Source organism: Dryobates pubescens, chromosome Z (genome assembly GCF_014839835.1).
Source record: "Dryobates pubescens isolate bDryPub1 chromosome Z, bDryPub1.pri, whole genome shotgun sequence".
Classification (NCBI taxonomy): domain Eukaryota; kingdom Metazoa; phylum Chordata; class Aves; order Piciformes; family Picidae; genus Dryobates; species Dryobates pubescens.
The window spans coordinates 93,284,522-93,309,438 of NC_071657.1; the positions used below are offsets into that span (position 1 = coordinate 93,284,522).

Below are 24,917 nucleotides of genomic sequence, written 5' to 3' on the forward strand. Positions count from 1 at the left end.
AGGTTGGATGTTAGGAATAAGCTCTATACAGAGAGAGTGATTGCCCATTGGAATGGGCTGCCTGGGGAGGTGGTGGAGTCGCCGTCATTGGAGGTTTTCAGGAGGAGACTTGATGGGGTGCTTGGTGCCGTGGGTTAGTTGTTTGGGTGGTGTTGGATTGGTTGATGGGTTGGATGCGATGATTTTGAAGGTGTCTTCCAACCTGGTTTATTCTATGTATTCTATGATGAAGTCTTCAAGGCCAGGTTGTATGGGGCTTTGAACAACCTTACCTGGTGGAAGGTGTCCCTGCTGATGACAGAGGAGTTGGACTAGATGATCTTTAATGTCTCTGACCTAAAACATTCAAGGATTCTATATTGGTCATTCACGAAGTGGCCACAAGAGGTGACTTGTGCAGCCTCTGTTTTGCCTGCCTACAGCACAAGCTTTAATTATTTAATGGTACTCTTTTGAACAAATTATATAATGTATTATCCTCAGTGAGGAAACATAAGGTGTTCAATTTGGCTGCTTCAAGACTGAACTATTTATTGAAAATTGAAACTGTAATGTGCTGTTGATGTTTGTCATTTTTGTTAAACTGTAGTGTTCAGTGCTAGGAAATATTTTTATATTTTTTTTAAGAAAGCATCCTCTTTATAATTAAAATACCCATAATTTGTGGCTTGTCAAACAACTTCCAACTGAGGCTGGTACAGCAGAAGCTGGAGCACCATTCTGGACCTACCCCAGCTTCAGCCACGGCTGGATGCAGCTTGGTGCGTGTGCTTGTGCTTGCATTCTCACTGTGGCTTTGTGCACATCGTGCGATGGTCGCGCGGCTCCCTGGCACTTTTTGCCTGCCAGGTGTTTGTTCTGCCTAGAGTCTTGGCATCTGTCACTCTGCTGGACCTCATCTATCCCATTCCTTTAAATGAGGGCTGGAGGCTTTTCGAGGAAGTACTTTTGTACCGTTAAAGCCCTTGAAGCAAAGGAGGCGCGGCGTTGTGCCCCTCGCTTCGTGTCTCAAACGTGGGTCAGGAGTACCCGGGCGCCGCGACGTGCGTGCTGGGGGGCCGTTCCTGCCGGCCGGCTGCCCAACCTGACAGCCTATCCCGCCGCCGGCGCTGTCCAAGGTTTGGTGGCAAAGGCTGTTCCGGAGTCACCTCAGCTCCCATTGCCGCCAGCTCCCTCAGCCGGGGCTTGGAGCTCTCTCAGCCGGGCCGCCAGGCGCAACACAGGCTCCCTGCCTCTCCCGAGGGCAGACAAGAAGAGCGGTGGGGCGGGGAGGCCCGTCCCCGCCGCGCGAGTGGAAGGGAGGCGGGCAAATGGCGGGCCGTCTGACAGGAACAAATGGCGGGCGACCCGCAGGGTCCACAGGGCTGCGGCGGCGCTGAGGCCCGCGACCCGGGTCTGGGCCGCAGGAAGGGGCGGTGAGGCCTTGAGGCGCTGGGGCTGGAGGCAGCGGCAGGGAGCCGGCTTTCAGGTACCTGCTCTTACAGCGCAGCCGAGTCTGTCAGCCTTTGCCGAGGCGGGCAGCTTGTATTTCTGTGCCTCCTTGCACTTTAACCGGGGGTCGGCGGTGCTGCGGGAAGCTGCTGCCGATGCGATCGAGCCTACCTTCGAGCTGGAGGAGTTTTAATAATTTCAGTAATACTTTGTCCCTGCTGCTTTGATTTGTGTATTGCCTGAAGGAAGCATACTGGCTAAAAACTGTTTTTCTAGGTAAAGTTACTGGTGTAACGTCTCACTTTTTTCCTAGCTCAGCCCCGTCTTCAGACTAACTGAAATAAGGTGTTTCCCACTGTAACTTGGCGAGCAGGGCTCCGGGCGGGAGCAGAGCCGCCCACACAGCCAGGTGGCAGGGCCTCACAGTAGGGGCATTCAGTGCCCAAATGGAGCAGGCAAGAACGGACCCCATCGGGGCAGGTTTTCATTATTGTTTAAATTAAGGTTATTGGAGACATTTGTGTTTTATCTGACAGCCCCTTCTTATGCTAGGACTAACTGGTGCCTAAAGCCAAAATATTTTTAGTCTGAGAAATCCCATATTGTGTTTAACGTACAAAATACATGAGTAATTCCATGGAAGGAGCCAGGACGTACTTACGTGTTTTCTGGGTTGGGTGTTATTCCTTACATAGGGTAATCTCCTCATATAGCTTTATAAATGGCTGGCACAGTTACTGTCAAACATGTAACAGCAGATGTCATCAGACATTGGTAGTTTGGAGATTTTCATCTTTAAGGCTGTAGACAACATTCGAGTTGATTCACACTAAATAGATATGTTGTCATCGTGGGTGGGTGCACATGTGTTACAGCATGTTCAGATTGTGCTCTGCCACAGTTCAGGAGGAAAACTTCAAAACAGGTATTCATTTTCAGGGAGAGAAGACTGTTTGTACATGTTAAAAAAAAATCATTTTAAAAGTACCACCCTTATCAAAAAGGTTCCTTAAATTGCATATATAATATTTTTATTCTTACACTGGCTATTTTCTTTTGAAATAGTTTCTCAGTTCTAAAGCAGTTCCAGAGCCTTAGCAATCCCATGGCTGTAAATGAGTGTATAATTTGGTTGATTTTATTTCTTCTAACTACTTAAATATTGTCATCCATCATCCTTCTTCTTTAATTCAAGACACACTTCTCAAAATAGTGTCTTATTCCACAAATAAGTGCAAGGACCTTGGGACTTTAGTCGATCCTAGATACCTGGTCTGTTTGGGAATTCAGAAGTAAAGATAGCTTGAATGTGAGGGGTTTACTAGTCTTAGTTATTTATTTGTGATCGTTTGAGAGTGTTGTTTTAAAAACTGCAGCTTATGATGTAGTTTTTAAAATGTCCAGATGTGGGGTCCTTAGCACTGTCATATGAAACTATTCAAAATTATTTTGGAAACAGTGCCTGCAATACTGCAAATATGAAGAATTCATTACAGTACAGTCTTATGCAGTGATTCAGTTTTGAAGATGGTTAAGCTGCGCTGGAAAAGAATTGTTTTCCCACAAGTTAGCCACACTACAATAAATTTACCCTTTAGAATAGAATAGACCATGTTGGGAGAGACCTTCAAGATCATTGTGTCCAACCTATCATCCAACACCACCTAATCAACTAAACCATGCAACCAATCACCCTATCAAGTCTTCTCCTGAACACCTCCAGTGATGGCGAATCCACCACCTCCCTGGGCAGCCCATTCCAATGGGCAATCACTCTCTCTGTGTAGAACTTCTTCCTAACCTCCAGCCTAAACCTCCCCTGGTGCAGCTTGAGACTGTGTCCTCTTGTTCTGGTGCTGGTTGCATGGAAGAAGAGACCAACCTCTGTCTGTCTACAGCTGAAATGGATTTTACTTTGAGTCCTGTGGGTTGAACTTCATGAGAGTATTTTCAGGGTTTCACCACTGGGGAAATTCTGTGCTCTTCGTAGTGGAGCTGTTAGAATTTCCCTCTCCATGTGAGAGAATACTGACCCAAGTGGACATTGAATCATAGCCTCTGTAGCACTTTGGGTGAAGCACAAGTGGCAGAGGTGGTTGTAAAATTAATGTTTGAAAGACGCTCTTTGCAGAGGAGGGTTTGTCCCTTTTGGTTTTTTTTAAAGAAGTTACAGTGGGGTAGGAAGCATAACAAATGAAAGCACGTACATTTGAACCATACTGATGAGCAATGGGATTAGCTCCTTACAAGTGTAAACACCACGTAACTTTTTATGGCCAAATTTGGCCTCCGATACTACCCCAGAGCCCTAGAAGACTGGAGGATTTTCTCCTCTTCCTGATTTTGACTATAGAATAGAGTAGAATAGAATAGAATAGAATAGAATAGAATAGAATAGAATAGAATAGAATAGAATAGAATAGAATAGACCAGGTTGGAAGAGACCTTTGAGATCATCATGTCCAACCTATCATCCAACACTACCCAATCAACTAAACCATGGAACCAAGCATCCTGTCAAGCCACACCCTGAACACCCCCAGCGACGGTGACCCCACCACCTCCTCAGGCAGCCCATTCCAGTGGGCAATCACTCTCTCTGTGTAAAACTTCCTCCTAACCTCCAGCCTAAACCTCCCCTGACGCAGCCTGAGACTGTGCCCTCTTGTTCTGGTACTGGTTGCCTGGGAGAAGAGACCAACCTCCACCTCACTACAACCCCCCTTCAGGTAGTTGTAGAGAGCAGTAAATCAATTTCAAGCTTTGAAACTCCTGGCTAAAACTGAGAAAACTCTCCAGCACACTGCTCTGTGTTTGGGGAAAAAAGTAGTCTTTCATGCATGAACAGCTCTCTTTTCGAACACTTGGCAAATATTGATTAGCTCAGTCTCTGACTGTTTCTGTAAAGTAGATAAATGGTTTGGGGTTTGTTTGCTGGTTTTAGTGGGTTTTTTTGTTGGTTGGTTGGGGGGTGTTTGTTTGGGGTTGGTTTGTTTTTCTTTTTTCCCTGTACTTTTATTATTATTGCACAGAGTAAATAATTCTGTAAACAAGCAGCAGCGGAATGGAAAACATTATTCAAATTCCTGGTTTTCCTGAAGCATAAAACCAAAGACAACTCTTTGAGGAAAATAAGTTACTGAGAAAGACAACTCCAAAATGGAAATCAGTGTGTCTCTTGCTTGAAATATAAGAGCACTCTGCCCAATGTGGGAAGCATAGGGTAATAGTCACTTCTGATTTATAAAATAAATGTGTATTTGTACATTCAGTACCCTGGAAAACTGATGGGACAACACTAATGTTTTTTAAGATATTATACATTTCACATAAGATCCAAGGATGTTTCAGTAGAATAGAATAGAACAGACCAGGTTGGGAGAGACCTTCAAGATCATTGTGTCCAACCTATTATCCAATACCACCTAATCAACTAAACCATGCAACCAAGCACCCCATCAATTCTCCTCCTAAACACCTCCAGTGATGGTGACTCCACCACCTCCCCAGGCAGCCCATTCCAATGGGCAATCACTCTCTCTGTGTAGAACTTCCTCCTAACCTCCAGCCTAAACCTCCCCTGGCGCAGCCTGAGACTGTGGCCTCTTGTTCTGGTACTGGCTGCCTGGGAGAAGAGACCAACCTCTGCCTGTCTACAACCTCCCTCAAGGTAGTTGTAGAGAGCAGTAAGGTCATCCCCGAGTCTCCTCTTCTCCAGGCTAAGCAACCCCAGCTCCCTCAGCCTCTCCTTATAGGGCTTGTGTTCCAAACCCCTCACCAACTTTGTTGCTCTTCTCTGGACACGTCTAGCATTACAGCTAATATTTGTTCATAAGATAAGCCTCCCTTTCTCTCTGGTTGTGAATTGGTGTACTAAACTGCAGGGAATGTTGTCAATCTGCAGTGAAGTCACTGTATGTCTGTGCTAGTGATAAGTCTTGTTAATGCTGCATGGGATACATTTTCTGCTGGTTGTCATGACAACCATAAATCCATGCAACTGTACAGCAGTGTGATAATCCATGCAGTTTAATCCAGTTTCCAGATTAGAGAACAGCTGGTTTAAATGCCCTCCATTCCTTTCTCTTAAAATAGTCTGGAGTCTAACCCATGCAGCCCCAAATCCTTAGGAAAAACATGGTGTTAGACTATGAAGCAATTTGTTACTGTAATAGCAGTGTCTGACTTAGTTTTAATGTCCCAAAATTAATATTTTTCCAGTGATTATAATAAAACATTGTTCTCAGTCTAATTGGTATGTAATACATGTTCTAGAGAGTTTTAATCCCTCATTAACATAATCTGATTATTGCAGTATGTGACAATGAATGCTGATACTGTCATGACTTTTAAAGCTTCCATTGCAAAATGAGCAAGTATTTAATCTGGAAGGAAATACAAAAATGTGAATATTCCAAATGAAGTGATTGGAGCATGCTTGAAAACTCATCTGGCATCAAACAGTCAGGAAACCTAGTCCTGGTCTGAAATGATCCTCTGTTCTAGATCCCTCTTCCATTATTTTGCAATTACGATGTTATTACTTCCATAATTTTTCCTAGTTTGTTGAGGTGTACGAATGAACTTAAGTGTTGTGACAGCTTTCATGAAGTCAAGGTAACCAGGCTCAGTTCACATGTTCACAGATTCACAGACTGCATTGGTTTTTAGGGGACCCTCAAATGTCATCTTGTCCCTGCTCACCTTCAACTAGATCAGGCTGCCAAGGGCCACATCAATCTTGAATCAATCTCCAGGGACAGGGGCCTCAGCCACATCCCTGGGCAGCCTGTTCCAGTATTTTACCACTCTCATTGTAAAGAACTTCTTCCTTATGTCCAGCCTAGATCTACCCTGCTCCAGTTTAAAGCCATTGCCCCTTATCATATCACTGCAATCCCTTTTTAACAGTCTTTCCCCAGCCTTCTTGTAGGCCCCCCTGAAGCCTTCTCTTCTCCAGGCTGAACAGCCCCAGTTCTTTCAGTCTAAGAGCGGTGCTTCAGCCCTCTGATCACCATGGTGGCTCTCCTCTGGACCCATTCCAGCAGGTCTGTGTCTCACTTGTGCTGGGGACCCCAGAGCTGGAAACAGTACTCCAAGTGAGATTTCACCAGAGCAGAGTGGCAGATTCACCTCTCTCAACCTGCTGGCCATGCTTCTTTTGATTCAGCCCAGGATGTGATTTGCCCTCTGGCAGTAAGTGCACATTGTTGGCTCATGTCCAGCTTCTCATCCACCAGTACCCCCAAGTCCTTTTCTCTAAGGCTGCTAGCAATTTCATCATCCCCCAGCCTGTATTGATATCAAGGGTTGCCCAGCCTAGATGCACTTGCTTTGCACTTTGCCTTGTTTGGCCTCATGGAATTCTCCTCAGCCTCCCTCTCCAGCCTGTCCAGGTCTCTTCATAGTTCAAGGTATCCTTTCTGAGGTGCTGTATTTATATAAATGACAATCCTCTTTGCCACAGTAGCCCCATATATAGTGTTGTTTTCTCTACAGCACAGTTGAAAGAATCAGCTTTTCTGCGTTCTGGAGGCATTGACTGCACTGGTGGTTTACCTTCTCTGCCCTGCTAGGCCACTGCAAACTGAATTAACTCTAGTCTGAGATGAACAGCATGAAATTGTACCTGCAGTTATAGAGGGAGACTCAGTAGTGCTTGGTGGTCCATGGACTCATGGAGTCAGGCAGCTACTACAGTGACAGGCCCAAGGGAGTATCCAGTGACCGACCCTTCACCTGACCTCATTCCAGGCACCACTCCCTGGCCCAGGGGTGCAGTGGTAAACTGCCCTTATTTTGCTGAGACAGAATCCTAGGCCAGCCTTGGGCTGAGGCCATTAAGCAGTTTGGAATCATCCAGGGGAGCTGAGCTGATTTGGCTCACAGATGTAGCCTGTATCATAAACACCACACTCATTACAAAGGGAGAAGTTTGCAGAGGATGGGGTGTTCCTGTAGTTTCCTGTGTGTTTGCAAACACATTATGGGAAAATGCAGTGGAAAGAGCTGCCTACAGAGGCAGCCTCAGGAGCCTTGGGGAGAGCAGCCCAAGGACCCCAGAACACACTGCAGCATGACACCCCAAGGAAGGTGGCAGAATGGGAAGTAAAAAGAGGACTTTTAGGGTTTAGCAGCAGGCCTGGAACAGCAAAAGTATAAACAGTTTCCTAATGTTCATTCCTGCTTCTCCTATTTGTTTGTGTTCTTAAATTCTGGAGTTTAGATTTACAATATCTTGGAGTTTTCTTCCTAAGAACAGGGTGGAGAGAGAAAACATTTCTCAAACAATTGTTTTAATCCTCAGCATGTACCTCTGAGACGTGCATTTCTAATGTGTCTTAATAGAAACAGAGTGTTTTGGGGGCAAAAGCCTGGAAGGTTTGTGAACACAATTGCAGCTGTCCCCTATTTTCCATTTTAGTAGCTTCTCATTGGTGTTACCTTCATAAAGATCATCATTTTCAAGACAAGAAAGTGCAAGATTGTAGGTACTAATAATGTGTGCAGGTTGACTGGCTAAAGAGCAAATGTCATCTTCTGTGCTTGCTTCTTGTTTAGGCCTGTACTGTAGAACTCTTTGCCTTCCTGAACAGCACAGCCTTGGGATGAGCCAGGCAGTAAATCTCTCGAGACTTAGTGCTTACTCTCAGCAGTGCACAAGGCTTTTTGAGCTACCAAAGAGCTTGCCACAGGGACAAAGGGATTTGAGTTCCCCAAGAATGATCAGCTACTCTGAATATCATGCTTTCAACTCTTGGGAAAAGCTGTAAGGCATTGACTGATAACTTGGTCCTTGTCATATAGTCCGTAGTTTGTTTATGTGTGGCAGTATTGCATAAATACACTACCACACTCCAAACAAACATTGGAGACCTTTGAGTCTGCGTGTGTTATAGCCTTCTGCTTGGAGGGAACCATATTCACTGTAGGCTTCCTTCATTTGTGCTCCTGCAGCAGGGAGGGAAGACAGCTGCACTCTCATCCTTAAGGACTTGCATTATCACTGGAATTTCTGCAAGTGTCATCTAGAGGCTGAGGATGCACTCGATGTGCTCCCCTGAGGTTGGGAACATTGACAATATCTTGAAAACTGCTGAAATACTAGCAGGGTCAGATTCTAAATAAACATCAAAGGAAGGCATTTCAGAAGTGATGCTAATGCAAAATGTCTGCTCTTCTGTAGCATACCAGTGACTGATTTTTATTTTAAGTTGGAGTGTAATGAGTTCCACTTGGTGGAGGAGATGTCTTTTGACAGTAGTTCAGTTATTATTAACACTGACAGCTTCTTGCATCAGTAATGAAGATTTTTAAAATAATATTTTATTTCAGAACCTTCTTGCTTATTCTTGAAGGAGATATTGTAGTTTTGCTTTACTTTTGATTTTTAAATGCCCAGGAATGGTTTACAAATTCAATTCTCTATTGTGTCTATAAAAATTTCTGGCATTCTTTATGGAGGGGTTCAGTGTATGGGGGATGTAGACTTGATGTTGGCTTCTTGATTGATTTTCTCTGGTTCTTATGTTGAATATTACCATGATCACAGCAGTAAATGACTATACCATTGCCTTTGGAGTAACTAGTGGTACCTACAAATTTAAAAATGAAACAAAAATGGATGAAGTTCATTCATCTAGTAAACGGTGATAAGAAACTGCTCATTCATGCCAGCCCTAAGATTATAAGAATAATCTCTTTCCAGTCCTGTTGAGCTCTGCATGTTGTCACCAGATTAAGTGGTGTGATTAGCTGGGTTTAAGTGCTAATTTTATGTAGAGGATGCAAAAGACATGCATTTTCTTTTTCTTTCTCACCTAATGTTGTGGCACTGAGAAGTGCTGCTGCTGTGGAGAGACAGGGTCGTAAGTATTGCTGATGAAAATTCAGTCAGAGACCAAGCTTTGGAGGTGCCAGAAGAATCTAATGATCTTTATGCTAGAGGAAAAAAACCTTAGTGCCAACAAAGGCAGTTCTAGCTCAAGACAGTGTTGACTCTGGTCATACATGGTGCATCGTGAGGCAAAATTGAAGACGGTCATGTGTATTCTGTGCTGCTTGCTGGAGAGTGGCATCCATCTCTGTAGGAGCTATCATGAGTCTGCTTCCCGAGAGTTTTCAGAATGATGTATAGGAGCTCAAACAAGTCAAATTCCTCTCTCAGCTGTAAATACAGCTGTCACTGCAAATACTGCAGTTCTGTCTCTGTCTTCGTTGATTTCTTTTCCGCTATCACTTTGTAATACTGAAACAATGTAATGATATTTGTAATGTGCTATGAAGAATAAAAACTTTTGGTCTTGAATTTACAGTTCTTTGCCATTCATGTTTTTAATAATTGGACCCTGGAAGAGTGCCCTTCTCAGGAAAAGAGTTGTCATTATGGCTTTGAGCTCAGTGGTGACACATCCATCCCATGTGATCTTGGCCTTTTACTGCTAGAGGCTCTGGCCACGCCCAGGCTACCATCTTGTCCAGCACCTGACCAAGGCATGGAGTTTGTCATGAGAGAATGTGACCTCCGGGGTTGCAGCTGTGCATTGCTCACATTTCAGGGCAACGTTGAGCATTTCTGGTCCCTTGCTGGCCTCATGGTGTTAGGCTGCTCAGTCTGGAAATCCTGAACAGGCTGCTTCTCTGTATCTCTTGCTCCCACTTTCCTCTATTCACAAAAACTATTCTAGAAACCTTAACAAGTCTTTTAATTTCATATTTTGAAATATGCCATGACTCAAACTGCAAGTGACACTGTAATGTGGTATTACACAACAATACCATTGTGTTTTTAAAGTAATCTTTTTCTTTTCTTTTTTTTTTTTCCTTGACAAAACCCTCATCCAATACATTTTATAGCTTTATTATTATGATAAAGTGAAAAGAGCTGTTGTGCTCAAGAACTTATCACCATTAAAGTGGTACAGAATCTTCTAATTTATTGACTGTCTAAACTTAGTCTTTTTTTTTTTTAAATACTAATTATGAACCATCTGCACTGATTGTTTTCCTCTTGCTTCCCCCCCGCCCCACTTTATAAAGAAAACAAAGCTAGAGAATTTTTTTCCCTTTCATTGAGTTCTGTTGCGTTCAGACAGCAGTGTTTTCTTGTGTAGATAGAAGACTGCCAGACGAGGGCAGATCATTAAGCAAATCCAGGAATGATCAGTTAGTAAATTTAATGCTAGAAGCATTAAATTGTCATCTATTTAAAACCAAATTGCTATTTCAGAACTTTAGTCTAATATAAATACCTTATAAACCTTTCTGTGTGCCTATTGTCAGTTGCATTTCTGGGTTTTAATCTGATATTCTCCTGCAGGTTTCTTCAACGAGAAAATTGAGGGAAGGTGAGGAAGTGGACTATCTTACCTTCAGGCTTTTGCATAAACTTGGGATTTTGGACTATGCAGTGTGAATGGTGGTTCTGAAAGTACACATGTACCTGCATCAGAGTGGGGGGGTGGATGTTTGCAGGGAAGATTGCAGTTTAAAGAAACACAAAAGCAATTTTAGAACATCTTAGCTTTTTTATTTCATTAGTGAACCTAGTGAACATAGTTTGTATCTGTGCAATACCACAGAATTGGACTTAATTTCTATTTCTGTATGTTTGTCGAAAGCTAGTCCCCAAACATGAACACTGAATGTATTGTTTTGTTAACGTCTTAACTTTTGAGATGTTTCATGGTTTTCTATGTAGTAAATTTTACATTCCAAATTTTTTTAAAACAACAGTTCCTTTTCCATTTAATTTAATTAGGAAAATTAAACTTAAAAAACACCAAGTGGTTTCCTAATGCTGCTGGGTACTCAGATTTGCACTGTTCTTTCTAATGGAATGTAGTTTATTTAAGTCTTCAGCTTGACGGGGGGAGGGGAAGAAGAGAGATAGTCTATGTTCCAGTACAGATGCTCAACAAATCTCAGTAAGATTAATATTCCTTGCTCAGGAACCTTAACGTGTGCCAGAGCAGCTGAAGCTGAGAGAGCAGTTCAATTCACAGTAAGCTATCTTGAATGTTGTTTCTTGCCATTATGCTGTTCCTTTCGATCCCAATTTCAAATATCCTTATCCAAATTTCACTTCTCACTCCAGTGAAAAGGGAATCTTTAATGGCAACATTGCTTTGATTTGTGTTTCTCTGATTAGTTTATTTATGACCTGTAGGATGTTAAATAAGATCAGATTGCTTCCTGGTAAGCTTCTTGCTGAGTCTTGAAGACTTACTTTAAGCAGTTTCCAGAGGTTGGTTGAAGCTTCAGTGATTCTGGCAGGCTTGTGCTTATTCTCCTGCATGGCTCTGTGCCTGCAGACGTCAGGAAGGACATGCAAATAGCAGACCTGGAGGCAGGGCACTGGCTGGTGCAGAGGGTCCTCAGTACGTGGTGTCAGACGTGGGAGCCGGGCAGAGGAGCAGGGGGTCTGCATGGTAAGATGACCATGTCAGTCTGAGAAGGTGGCATGCTTGTATATTGCTAGAGAAATATGACCAGGACTGTTTTCTTTTTCAGTGTATTTTCTGGTGCCTTATAAAGATTTCAACTCTAATTGTCAAGTAGATTAAAAGTACAAATATGTCTTTCTATCTTTTTTTTTTCCCCCTCTAAATGTTCTGAAAGTACTCAGTACTGCCTTAATTTTAGGACATGTAAAATTAGCAAGGGCATAGCTGTTGTCCCACAGCTGTCTCCTCAAAGTGTCATTGGCTATTTTCTACTGGCATGTGTGTAATTAAGGCATACAATAGGTTAAAATTAAAAAAACAGTCTTTTAACGCATCCAACCAAATTCTACCTAATTTCTCTCCTTCAGTTACAAGATGTTTACATGCTTCTCCGAGTCACAGGCTAAACATAGCCTTCTCTAATTCGAAAAAAGGCAAATCTTCCCCCACACATAGCAGTTACAATGTCACTTTGAGGAGATAGCTCTTTAACATTTGCAAAACCAAGCAAGCAGTCTTTATGATGTTGCTCTGTTTCTTCATGGGTCCTGATGCTTCTATGTGGGTATTGTATGTCTACATCTACACCTTCTTTTAGTCAGGCTTAGTAATATAATTCCTGTAATTGCTATTTATGATTCAGGATATATCTCAAGTGTCTCAGATATTACATCAAAAACCTGGAAATGCCAGGCAGTATAAAGTATGTTTCAGAGTGCTGTGCAGGATTTGTATCTTTCCAGATACGTATTTAGAACAGAATAGCAGCTGTTTGTCTTCTGCCCAGATCCATTTAAGTATTACCTTAATCTTTTACTACTCAATACTTTTGAGGAGTGCTTATATATTCAGGCAACTAAACTTGATGACCTTAAAGAGGTAATCAGAGTTACCTGTATTTGCTAGAGCCCATCTAATAAGTATGTGGAGAATAGCATTATAAAACTGTGATGAATCTGAACATTTTCTGGTTTTCTTTGTATGGAAATACATTTTAAGTTTCTCTTTCCAACAAGTAATGACAGAGTGCTCTTATTGCAGGCCATCTGCTTGGCAGTGCTTATCTGCCTAAACCACAGTAATTTTCCTGAAATAAGTAAATTAAAAAGTCACTGATTTCCTCAGTGATTTCAGTACTGCCTGCTTCTTCTACTATAGCTTGCTTTTATCCAAATAATTGATCTTACTTTCTTTGAAAAACATATGAGTCAGATCATTTTTAGTGAAGGAATTGAATTAGGTGTACATTTTTTCATGTTATTTGTAAGCTTAATGAAGACTTACTTGTGTCTCTGTTGCCTCAGAGTACATGTTCAACGGAAACTAGTTTTACCTTGGAAGAACGTTTCCATGGCAAACTGACCAGTTTTCATTATACCTTGAGGAAGGAAATAAAAGAGACTCTCCAGGTTAAAGTTTCAAGAGGGTACATTTTATTTCATAATTCAGTCAGATTTCAAATTAATCCCCATGTATTTCAAAGACCTGGTAAATAAATGGGTTCTACTAATAAATTCTTCTTTTGTCTTTGTTTTTCATGTGTTTCTGCAAAATTCAAAGACTAATTAATTCTCTTGCTGTTTTTATCATGCAGTGCAGCAAAAAGATGAAAGAGATACTCCCCTCTATGTTTTAATTTTTACTTTACAGTGTTTAATGTATTACCTTATCATAGCTTGTGTTATGTTAATTGTTATGCATTAATTTGCTTTTCAATATAGCCCATACAGTCTGCAGACTGGATTTGATGTCAGAGTCCACCAGCTGGGCTGTACCCAACCTGTGCTGGCTTCAGCTCAGCTGGAGCTGGGCAATTACACCTCAAGACTGAGGGCTCTGTGCAGACTGTCTTCCTTGATGCTCTCACCCAGCAGCTTGTTCCAGCCCATCATCAGGTAACACTTTTCAAAGGTTCATGGGTGAGTGTGTGCCACATCCTGATGCCAGGATTTGTGTGAACTGACTGTTAGTAGCCCTGCAAGGCTCCCCTGGCCTGCTGCTGTCATTCAGATGCATTGCCTGGCAGGTGAGTGTGCTTATGCCAGTGCAGTCTGATGGTGCCTCTGCTGAGTGGCTCTTTATGGGCCAGGTTGCGACATTCCCTGGACACAGCCAGTGACTACCTATTAGATATCATAGTGACAACATTTAGGGGTGGATCACCAATAGGGCTACACCTGTGGGTTTTTCCTCTATCACCAACAGGGCTACACCTGTGGGTTTTTCCTCTATGTCTTCTCTCTGCACCTGGTGAGAAAGAATTTGGACTAAACAATCATGGAAACTTACTTGGAACTGTAAATCTGTGCCACAGTAACCTGTGCTGAGTGGTCCTTTCCATGCTTGTGCCTGTCTCCCAACAGTGGCTCTGGAAGCAGGCTAGTCAGGTAAGATCCATGTGTGAGAGCTCAGGTATCATCAGGGAAATATCCATGTTTGTCTTTAGGGGTCCAACCCAGAATAAATATAGGGTCAACCCAAAAGACGAGGATTTCAGTCTTTCTGATCAGTTTGAGGGAGACATTTGATTAGGAACCCACCTGTATTCTGCTTCAGTGTATAAGATTAGGCCTATTAAACTTCCAAATTAGGCTGCGAATTCTGTTGTCTTCTCCTATTATACCTGTAGAATAAGTTATAGGCTAACGTGTTCCAGGGTGGGTTTGGGGTTTTTTTTTGTTTTGTTTTGGGTTGGTTTTGTTGGTTGGTTGATGTGGTTAGGTTTTTTTGGTGTTTTTTCTTTTTTCCTTTTGACTCCAGGATTTCTTACTCTCTGTTTGGCACCAGCATGAAGAATAGGTCTTGTGGATAAGGGGTCAATACAATACAATCATTTGTAACCTCCTCCGGCTTCCCCTGGGTGCTGTGGCCATCAAGTGAAGTTTTGCAGAGAAGCCATTGAAGGTGTTTGTGTTCTGCTTCACCAAGTGATGCAGAGCAGGAAAAAAATTATAGTCTGTGATACTTATTTTTTTCTCATTGGCTTTGTCATCTTGTAGGTAGTCTTGCATCTGTGGCATGTTTAAGGTATGCATTGAGGACAACAGAGTGCTTTGACTTGACACTAGTTGATGTGCTTGCACAGCTTGCCACAAGTGACTGGAATTACCCAGGCTGACCTGTGGCAGCGCTGGGAGGTTTGTGGAGGAGGTGAAGTTGACTAACGTCTAGGTGTTGTTTTAGACTGTCAGAAGATCTGCATTGTGACCCTTGGGTAGTCACTGACATGTTAATACCATTGTGCCTTGTCTCAACCTGAAGTGTACCTAAATGAAGTGATGGGAGGGAGTGACTTCTGTAACTTGCTGCTGTGCCTGTTACAGTAATTCTTTTACAGTATTGTCATGTATTGTGATGTATCTAGTATCAAACAGGATTTCTTCTAACTGGAAGAGTAAATGGAATCACAGAATGGTAGTAGTTGGAAGGGACCTCTGGAGATCATCCAGTGCAAACCCCCTGCCAAAGAAGGTTCACCCGAGGCAGGCCACATAGGAACATATCCAGGCGTCACAGAGCTTATGTATAATCTGTTGTACAGGGCCTGACCCCCTTTTACACTCCCCTAAAGAGCTCTTATTGCCATCTGGTGAATCACTTCTGTGGTTGTGCATGGATATAGAAGTGAGTACAGTGTTGTCTTACATCGCCTTGACCAGAGCTGCTGCTTATGATAATATTCTGTATTCAGGAAAACCATGTCATGTTAAGGATTTTATAAGGTAAAGAATGATATTGTTCATGTCTGGCTTTCATCAAACATTAACTGGCAAACTTAGTGCTTTGCCAACTAACAGCAGTAAAACAAATGGACAGCAAGTGGGCCTGTGCAGAGAGAGGAAGTTGTTTCTTGAGGCTCTACACAGTTGATAAACTGTTCATGTTTTCCCCTACCGTAACTGGTAACATACAAGTCTGTGTTCAGCCTGTAACTGTACAATGTGTGTTTTGAATCATGGGGGGAGGGAAGGGTTAACAATGCACATGGAACTCTGGGATGCATATTTTATATAGTCACCCTGTTTTCTGGCTTTCACAAAAATAACACTGACAGTGCTTCTTACTCAAATCCAAAACCAAACTGAACAAATACTGATTTCCTTTAGCCACGGTAGCCATGCCCTAAACCAGCAGTACTTGAGCAAAAGTACACAACAGGAGTCCTGTTGCGTCAGTTTTGATCTGCGGTACAGGTCTTGTGGACAGTTCTTCTGGGCTTTGATCTTTTATAAAAGATAGGTCTTCCAAATAATAAATTAGGAATTTACTAGGTATTTTCTTGCAGTAAGTGGACTTGCAAAGCTATGGTTAAAAAAATAAATAAAAAAAAAAGGTCAGCATTTTTCTTACAAATGATAGGTTAAACCAGAAAACAACTATGAGCAAAAGTTCGATCAGTCCTACAAGAAATTGTCCATTTCATACAGGAAGAAAGGAAACGAATACAGAATGTAAATTCAGGTTCATGTTGGGGTTTTGTTTGCTTGGGGATGAAGTTTTGCCACATAGATTTTTCTTCCTTGATACCAAGTAGTAAAGTTGGAGGGAACATTTGGTGCTAAGTGAGTCTGGTTTGATGAATGCAGAAGAATGCAGAAGACTGTTCAGCAGCCATTCAGCCTCTCCCCTAGTAACAGTTTCAGGATTTGGCCTGTGACAGTTTTTACACACATATGGTATTTGTCAGGGATTTGTCCTCACAGAATTGTCAGGGCTGGAAGAGACCTCAAGGAGCACCTAGTTCCAGCCCCTCTGCCACGGGCAGGGACACTTTCCACTAGATTGGTTGCTCAGAGCCACATCCAGCCTGGCCTTAAAAACTTCCAAGGATGGAACTTCCCCCACCTCCCTGGGCACCCTGTTCCAGGGTCTCACTACCCTCATGGTGAAAAACTTCTTCCTGACATCTAATCTAAATCTACCCTCCTCTAGCTTGCATCCATTTCCCCTAGTCCTATCACTACCTGAGACCCTAAAAAGTCTCTCAACAGCTTTCTTGTAGGCCCCTTCAGATACTGGAAGGACCCAATAAGGTCTCCTCAGAGCCTTCTCTTCTCCAAACTGAATAACCCCAACTCTTTCAGGAGAGGTTCTCCAGTCCTCTGGCTATTCTCGTGGCCCTTCTCTGGACGCACACTCCAGCACGTCCAGATCCTTCCAGTAATAGGGGCTCCAGAACTGGACACTACTCCAGGTGGGGTCTCACAAGAGCGGTGTAGAAGGGAAGAATCACCTCCCTCAACCTGCTGGCCATTCTTCTCTTGATGCGGCCCAGGATGTGTTTGGCTTTCTGGGCTGCAACTGCACACTGGCAGCTCATATCAAGCTTCTCATCCACCAGCACCCCCAAGTCCTTTTCTTCAGGGGTGTTCTCAAGCCAATAACTGCCCAGCCTATATTGGTGACTGGGATTGCCCTGACCCAGTTGTGGGGCCCTGCACTTGGTCTTGCTGCACCTCATGAAGTTGCCATGGGCCCAACTCTCCAGCCTGTCAAGGTCCCTCTGGATGCCATCCCTTCCCTCCAGCGTGTCTGCTGCACCACACGGCTTGGTGTCATCAGCAAACTTGCTGAGGGTGCATTCAGTGCCACTGTCCTTGTCACCAACAAAGATGCTAAACAAGGCTGGTCCCAGTCCTGATCCTTGAGGGCCTCCACTTGTCACTGGCCTCCACTTAGACCCATTGACAGCCACTCTTTGGATGCAGCCTTCAAGCCAGTTCTTTATCCACCAAGTGGTCCATCCATCAAACCCATACTGCACCAGCTTAGAGACCAGGATGTCACGCAGAACAGTGTCAAAGGCTTTGCTCAGGTCCAAGTCAATGATGTCAGTTGCTCATCCCTCATCTATTGATATTGTGACCTTGTCATAGAAGGCCACCAGGTTTGTCAGGAAGGATTTGCCCTTGGTGAAGCTGTGTTGATTGTACCCAATCTCTTTGTTATTCTTCTGCCTCAACAGTGATCTAGAGAATGACATATGATTATGTATTACTATTTTATATTTTCTGTTAACCATGAAAATATCCCTTTCCTTAAAATAGAACTAAAACTAAACCAGTAATGAGTTCAAAGGCATCATGGAAGGAATGCATTCTCCCTCTGTTCAAGTTATAAACTGTCAGCCATAAATTTGAAGCATACACAGCAAGAAGCAACCCTGCCTGGGAGAAGTGGCAAGGAGAAGTGATGGGTTGTCCTGTACCCTGAGGATGAGGAGAAGCCAGGCTGTCTGCCAATGCCCTGGCTGAGCTGTGGGTGACATGGCTACAGCACACACAGACGAAGCAACTTGCAGGGAGGGAGGTCATTCTGCCCCTGTACACTGCACTGGTTAGGCTGCACCTCGAGTACTTTGTCCAGTTCTGGGCCCCTCAGTTTAGGAAGGAGGTTGACTTGCTGGAGTGTGTCCAGAGAAGAGCAACAAAGTTGGTGAGGGGCTTGGAACACAAGCTCTATGAGGAGAGGCTGAGGGAGCTGGGGTTGTTTAGCCTGGAGAAGAGGAGACTCAGGGGTGACCTTACTGCTCTCTACAACTACCTTGAGGGAGGTTGTAGACAGGCAGAGGTTGGTCTCTTCTCCCAGGCAGCCGGTACCAGAACAAGAGGCCACAGTCTCAGGCTGCGCCAGGGGAGGTTTAGGCTGGAGGTTAGGAGGAAGTTCTACACAGAGAGAGTGATTGCCCATTGGAATGGGCTGCCTGAGGAGGTGGTGGAGTCACCATCACTGGAGGTGTTCAGGAGGAGACTTGACAGGGTGCTTGCTTGCATGGTTTAGTCGGTTGGGTTGTGTTGGATGATAGGTTGGACATGATGATCTTGAAGCTTCATCTCTTCCAACCTGGTCTGGTCTGGTCTGGTCTGGTCTGGTCTAGTCTATTCTATTCTATTCTATTCTATTCTATTCTATTCTATTCTATTCTATTCTATTCTATTCTATTCTATTCTATTCTATTCTAAAATCACTTAGATGCATCTCAGTGTAAATAGCTGCTTCCCAGAGGCTAGGTCTGTTGCCTCAGTCTCTGTAGAAGCAGCTGAATGCTTCTGTGCTTCTCCAATTACCATTTAATGAAATCACTGGCTGCCTTTACCCTTGTGTGGTGCCTTTGGCCTCTCCTCCTGCTTGGGATAGACTGGGGGTTAGAGAGCAGCTCCACCTGGCAGCATTACATGTCCTTTTCTAGTGCAGTCCCTTAAATAACTGTCTACCTTTCCTAAACTCCAGGCATTGAGTTACTGGTCCAGTTCTCTTCCCCTCAGTCTGGTGAATCTGTATACTACAGCAACAAGATTTCTCATGAATTCTTCAGTCAGGTAATCCTGGAGGCTGAGAGCGGGGGAGGTGAGCATTGCCACTACTGCCTGTACTCTCTCAGAGCTTTTGTGCCCAGCTCACCATACTCAGACATGGCTGCAAGATTAGCAGTTGCTGATGAACTCGTTTCCAAGGTTAAAGAAGAAATAAATGGTGTAGTGCTTTAACGGTGAATGATTGCATGTGGAGTAGAATTAGGACTTCCTTATCTGTGCTGCCAGAGTTAAACTGGTGAAATCATGTGTGCTGTACTGTTATTTAATGAAGTGCATGGCTGCTATGTAAAGGTTTTAATGACTTTGTCTGTCTGCTTAGGAACACCATGTGTCTGGCAAAATTTTGAGAAGGCTCAAGGTGTTAAAGAAAGCTCAGCTAAATAAAGGAGGGTTAACGTGACATTGCAGTTACTTAATCCTGTATTGTCCTGCCATGTGACTGCAGAGACACTGAGGCGCAGTGTTTCTTTTGCCTGGCACACAGATTATGCTATTCCTATCATCTTCCAGGATCAGTTGCTTCGTTAAATTTGCCATGGGGAGGAAACGGACGAGCGAAGAACTTTTTTACAGCAAGGCTTCAAGGCACAGTGACATTTGCAAGGCACAGTGACAAGCTCACAGGCTGAAGAATGAATCAATGGCAAAGCCTATATTCAGCTCTTGAACTGGTATCAGAATGAAGGAGAACTATGCTTTTAAGGTCAGCCATTCAAAAGTAACTGGAAGCATCTGGGTTTATTGAGTAGTTAATCAACTATTTGTTTAACCTTCATCTGTCAAGTTCATTTTCAAAGCAGCAAGATAAAGCCTGAAAATTCTCATCAAATGTCTTGCATGTGTCAAATGTACAGCATAGACAGTGAGCGACTTGCCACTTTCTTGCAAATCTTACAGTTTTAATTGCAAAGCCTCTTTTAACTTGCAGATGAAGATCCTGACACACCAAATCTGTTAGTGAGAGATGAATGTACACAGCTTCCAGTTTTACCTCTGATTATGAACCGAACTGCAATACGTAGATATGCCAGATTTGGGGTTGAAGTAATTTCCAAACTAATCCGTGGACTTCTAGTCACCTGCTTGTTTTGCTAAGTTTGGCTCAGTGTCTGTTATATGCAGGACTGCATATTCATACAGAATTATTTCCTTGAAACTCCTTATTGGACCATCTTGCTAAATGGGGAAGTGATTACCCTATAGACTATGACAACAGGATATGTGAATGGAGGAAGTCTTGGAAAACAACGCTATTCCAGATGGCATCGTGAGGACAGTGGAGATGACGATGGGCACCCAGAGTGCTATGGAGGAGACGAAGAGAGCAGGCAGCACAGGCTGAGCCCATTTGAGAAACTAATGCAGGATATGTCCCAGAATGAAAAAGTGGTGAAAGAATTAACCCTTGGAAAAAGAATTGGCTTCTATCGAGTCAGAGGAGAAATAGGAAGTGGGAATTTCTCTCAAGTGAAGCTTGGAATTCATTCCCTAACCAAAGGTAGGCACCACCATGTGGGTCACCTGTGTGCTGAGTGTCCTAGATTTGTATGTATACAAATGGGAAGCAAGATGCTGTCTGACTCGAATACACACAGAGTTTGCTTGTGTCTTTTGGTTGCTGTTGAATGAATCTATAGGCAAGGTCACAGATAAATGCTGAGGTTTGGATTAGGCTTTAAAGACTTTAAACCAGAAACATTGTATCTTGACAACAGCTATTACAAGAAAAGTTTTTGCCTGCACTTCATGGTGTGAACCCGTCTCATTTCTGTGGCTTTTTGAAACATGGAGGTGTGCCTCCTCTCCTACAACTTGTCCTGTCCACTAGCCCTTTTGCCCGCCCCAGCTCACAAACTTCAGGGTTATATGTGGTGAACCCCCAGGGCAGCCGCTTCTGCCTGCAGGCAAAGTTATCAAGGCTTTCTTTATTTCATGACAAATGGATGAAGCTCTTACTTCATTATGGTAATTTTGGTGAGAAAGGTTATACCTGCTTTACCAACTCATTTACAGGTTGTTCATTACTGTAGAAAGCTGGTACAGGGCTTTAGGTGTGAGCTGAGCAGGTGCAGGAGAATTAGTTCTAGTACAAGCAAACTGGGGTTTGTGTTGAGTTGTCAGTTACTTTTTTTTAAGTACAGAAAGGGTATACACATATATACTGCTTCTAGGAAAAAAAGACTAAGTAACTACAGCTAACACCTCAATTAACTAAGAAGTTGTCTTTCTCTGTCCTGTTTCTTTGCCTCTGGGTATCTGACAATACTAGAAACTGGTTTTGTTTTCCTGAATCATGAATAGACTAGACTAGACTAGAATAGACTAGAATAGACTAGACCAGGTTGGAAGAGACCTTCAAGATCATCGCATCCCACCTATCAACCAGTCCAACCCACCTAAACAACTAACCCATGGCACCAAGCACCCCATCAAGTCTCCTCCTGAACACATCCAATGATGGTGACTCCACCACCTCCCTGGGCAGCCTATTCCAATGCATCTTTATACACTACTGTGTTGAGGGCTTTTTCTCAGTCTTTCCTTTCCAATGTGATTTACTCCCCTTGACTCCATTATCTTACAGGAGACAGTAAGATATGTGTCAAAGCTTTCATGCTCTGTGTAGCATTTTTTCTACCCCCTCTTTCAGCCCAGGCTGCAGAAGTGTGAAAACTCACTTTTATCCCTTGTGTGCAGCAGTTGTTGCACTGGGAATCAAAGCAGGGAAATGATGGTATTAATTTTTTCCAAATTTAAGCCTGCATATGACTAGAGGTTGCTTTAACTGGATGTGATTTTATTTTCATTTGCTTGTTTCAGGAAAGCATCACAGTCCTATGTAGCCAACAGCAAGCTATTTCCTCTTCTATTCTGTGATAGCTTTTCTTCCAGAGAAAGCTGCCTTGTGCTTGCTGTTGGAGGAAATTCTGCTCCTGTACTTGGGAACAGGAAGAATGCTAATGAAGGGAAGTTGTACACTTGATATGAATGAACTTTTTGCCTGTCAAACTTAAGAGACAGGTTGTTTTAGCATGTGAACAGAGCTGGCTGATTGAAAAATTTTGAACTCCAGTGACTAGAGTAAGCTAGGGCAAACTAAATACCAAAGTTTTGGGTGTTTTTTTTTCCTTGAAAAGGTTCTTTTCCATCAGAAATCTCTTGAATTTATATTTGGTTTGTTTCAGTAGCTTTTTTTTTTGTTTGTTTTGTTAGAATGTACACTGGGCAAGGATTTAATTTTTCAGTACTATGTGTGCAACTTTCATGAGGAAGGAAGGATGGAAGACAAGCATCTTCTGACTCCTATCTGCCTGTGAGCTTACCTGTCCTCATAAAATACAGTACGTGGATAGAACAGGAACATGCATGTGTGCATACAAACACACACAAAGAGGATTCTGTTCCCATCACCGTGTTGGTAATGGTGTTCCTGGCAAGTTCTAACAAGCACAAGTTCATGGGGTTTGCCAATTGCGTATGCACAAAAGCTTCATCATTTATGCTGTTAGGGCCCTTGTGGAAGGCACAGGCATACGTGTCAGGCAGCTGCTCAGATCTTCGGTTCTTGCATAGTGTTATGTTCCGAGTATGGTCTTTCTCCTTACCTTATGCCACCATATATTAAAAAAGGAAAGAACTTTATTCTTTGCTGAGTTTCTGTAACAATTAGATCTGTGTGGTGTTCAGCAGCCATCACGGTCTGTCATAGCAGGGTACATGAAAACAGTTTTCTAAAGAGAGAGAGGAAAAAACTGCTGGCTCATACTGGGTGCAGAACCTTGTTTCTTTCACAAGGGCTGTCTTCATTGCCTACAGGCAATCTTTGGTGCTAGATGTGTATTGGGTTGTTCAGAAACATTGCCTGAATTCATTAACCTGAATATTGGCAGAAATTTTCTCAGGAGTCCTGTGTAGTTGTCTTGCTAAGGACTGTTAGGTATCTAAGCTCTGAGTAATCTTTATTTTACTTACCTTCCAGCTGACAAATGTAGTGTGGTAGTGCAGCTATACAAAGGCAGTCCAAATTTACAGCTAGTGAAAAACCAGTCTAATGTAAAGCAACCACTACAAAAGTCTGCTGTTTGTTTGAAGCAATTTTAACTTTGTTCTATTGGTATTGTTTTCTGTTGCCATCATAGCATATATCACTTCTTCCTGAAATTATTTCCTAGCCTTTTCCTCTGATTTAATAATTCAGCTAGCTCTTTTCAAACCTCAGCAATACTTCATGTGTCATCAATCAACATCTCCTGATACTCAATTGTAGTATTTTGATAAATAAGGTGCCTGCTAAAACTGCTTTAAAGCAAACAAACAAAAGTTCAGCACTGCTGCCATGCAAGAGTAATACAGGATTAGCAACCCAAACTTCTTTTTTTTTTTTTGGGGGGGGGGGGAAGGGGAGAATAGGGGAACATGTTTTTTAAAAAGGGTGTCTGTTCTTTTTGACCTTAGGTGAGATGATTTTCTTTGCATATCGTTCATATACAACTGCAATGATGCGTATATAAAGGAGCTCAGTCCTGATTTATGTTGGTGTGTGAATCAGACCCTTCAGTTCCAAACCTCTTGCTAAGTCAAATCACAACAGGGGGAGGAAAAAGGAAAAAAAAAAAAAAAAAGCCATTTCCAGCAAAAGGGAAGGAATTTAACTGAGTGTCTGTTGGGTTTTTTAAGCCTAAATACCTCCAAATTTTATAACCCAAGATGTAATGATGCAGTTGCATAGTTCAGATTGTAAGAATTGTTATGCTTATGGCACATAAGCATTTAGTTGTGGGAATGTTGCCCACTGCCAGCTGATGCTCTTTCATCTTGGTTTAAGTGATCAGTTACCAACATGACAAAGATTTCAGTTTTTCACCCCTAGGTCAGCAGTCATAGCTCTGCTGTGATCACTGTTATGTGCTGTTACCATTCGACACCTGCATTTCCTCCTGATTCACCACACAGACAGGAGTAGGTACCCACTGTCCTAGGGGACTCCCTAGAAAGCATGGAACAGGTCAGAGAAGCAGTGTGGGAAAACTGCCCTATGTTCAGCATGGGCTGCTTCTGAAAACCGGCACATGAAGGGAAGTTCAGTACATTTAACAAGATTCACAATTGCTTGGAGTACCTGCTGCACTTCAGTAGGGAGATCAGTCTATGCATGTGTGTTATTAAGAAAAGTAAAGATACTGAACATGGAGTTTTCCTCGTCTGTAGAGACACAAGTATATATATCCTTAACTCTTCCTTTAGATATGCTGAAATACTAACAAATTAAGTAAGTGCAGAATATTAAGTAAAAACATTTTTAATGCTTTTATACCAGAACAGATGAAAACAAGTATTAGCCTTTTCACTTGTCTCTTAAAGCAGCAAGTAAAAAACCACTGATTTTAACATTTGCTTTCATGTGCTAGAAATATTACTATTATTAGTATCTTAGACATTCTGGGGGGGAGGGGGGGAATCCAAACAAACCAACCCCTTCTTCCCAGGAATAAGCAGGGTTTTTTATTGTCATGATCCGGTTTAACTTTGCTGTCCTGACAAGTCATACAAAGGTACTTTGAACCTATTTTAACCAGCCTAATCCTTCAAATGCCAGCTGTATTCAATGCAGCGAAGAAAAAAGCCATAACCTACCAGTTAATACAGAAACGTAAGGGGAATTGTGACTGACCTATTGATACTGCTGTGAGCTACCCTGCTGGTGTGGTGCAGCTGTAGATGTGTG

The 24,917-nt window shown here is 42.8% G+C and overlaps 1 protein-coding gene across 4 annotated transcripts in view; it reads left to right on the forward strand.

The window, feature by feature from the left end:
• Positions 1-1,266: 1,266 nt before the first annotated feature.
• The window catches only part of NIM1K (NIM1 serine/threonine protein kinase), a 28,147-nt gene continuing 4,496 nt past the window's right edge, over positions 1,267-24,917 (forward strand). The window contains exons 1-3 of one of the 4 annotated variants that reach the window (XM_054178195.1): positions 1,267-1,468; positions 13,598-13,771; positions 19,512-20,690. In XM_054178195.1, the coding sequence (XP_054034170.1) occupies positions 20,399-20,690 (292 nt within the window). In that variant the 5' untranslated portion in view covers positions 1,267-1,468; positions 13,598-13,771; positions 19,512-20,398. Of the gene's footprint in view, positions 1,469-11,688; positions 11,862-13,597; positions 13,772-19,126; positions 20,691-24,917 lie in introns of those variants that run through there. The other 3 variants (XM_054178193.1, XM_054178196.1, XM_009899383.2) reach the window with 3 other exon arrangements.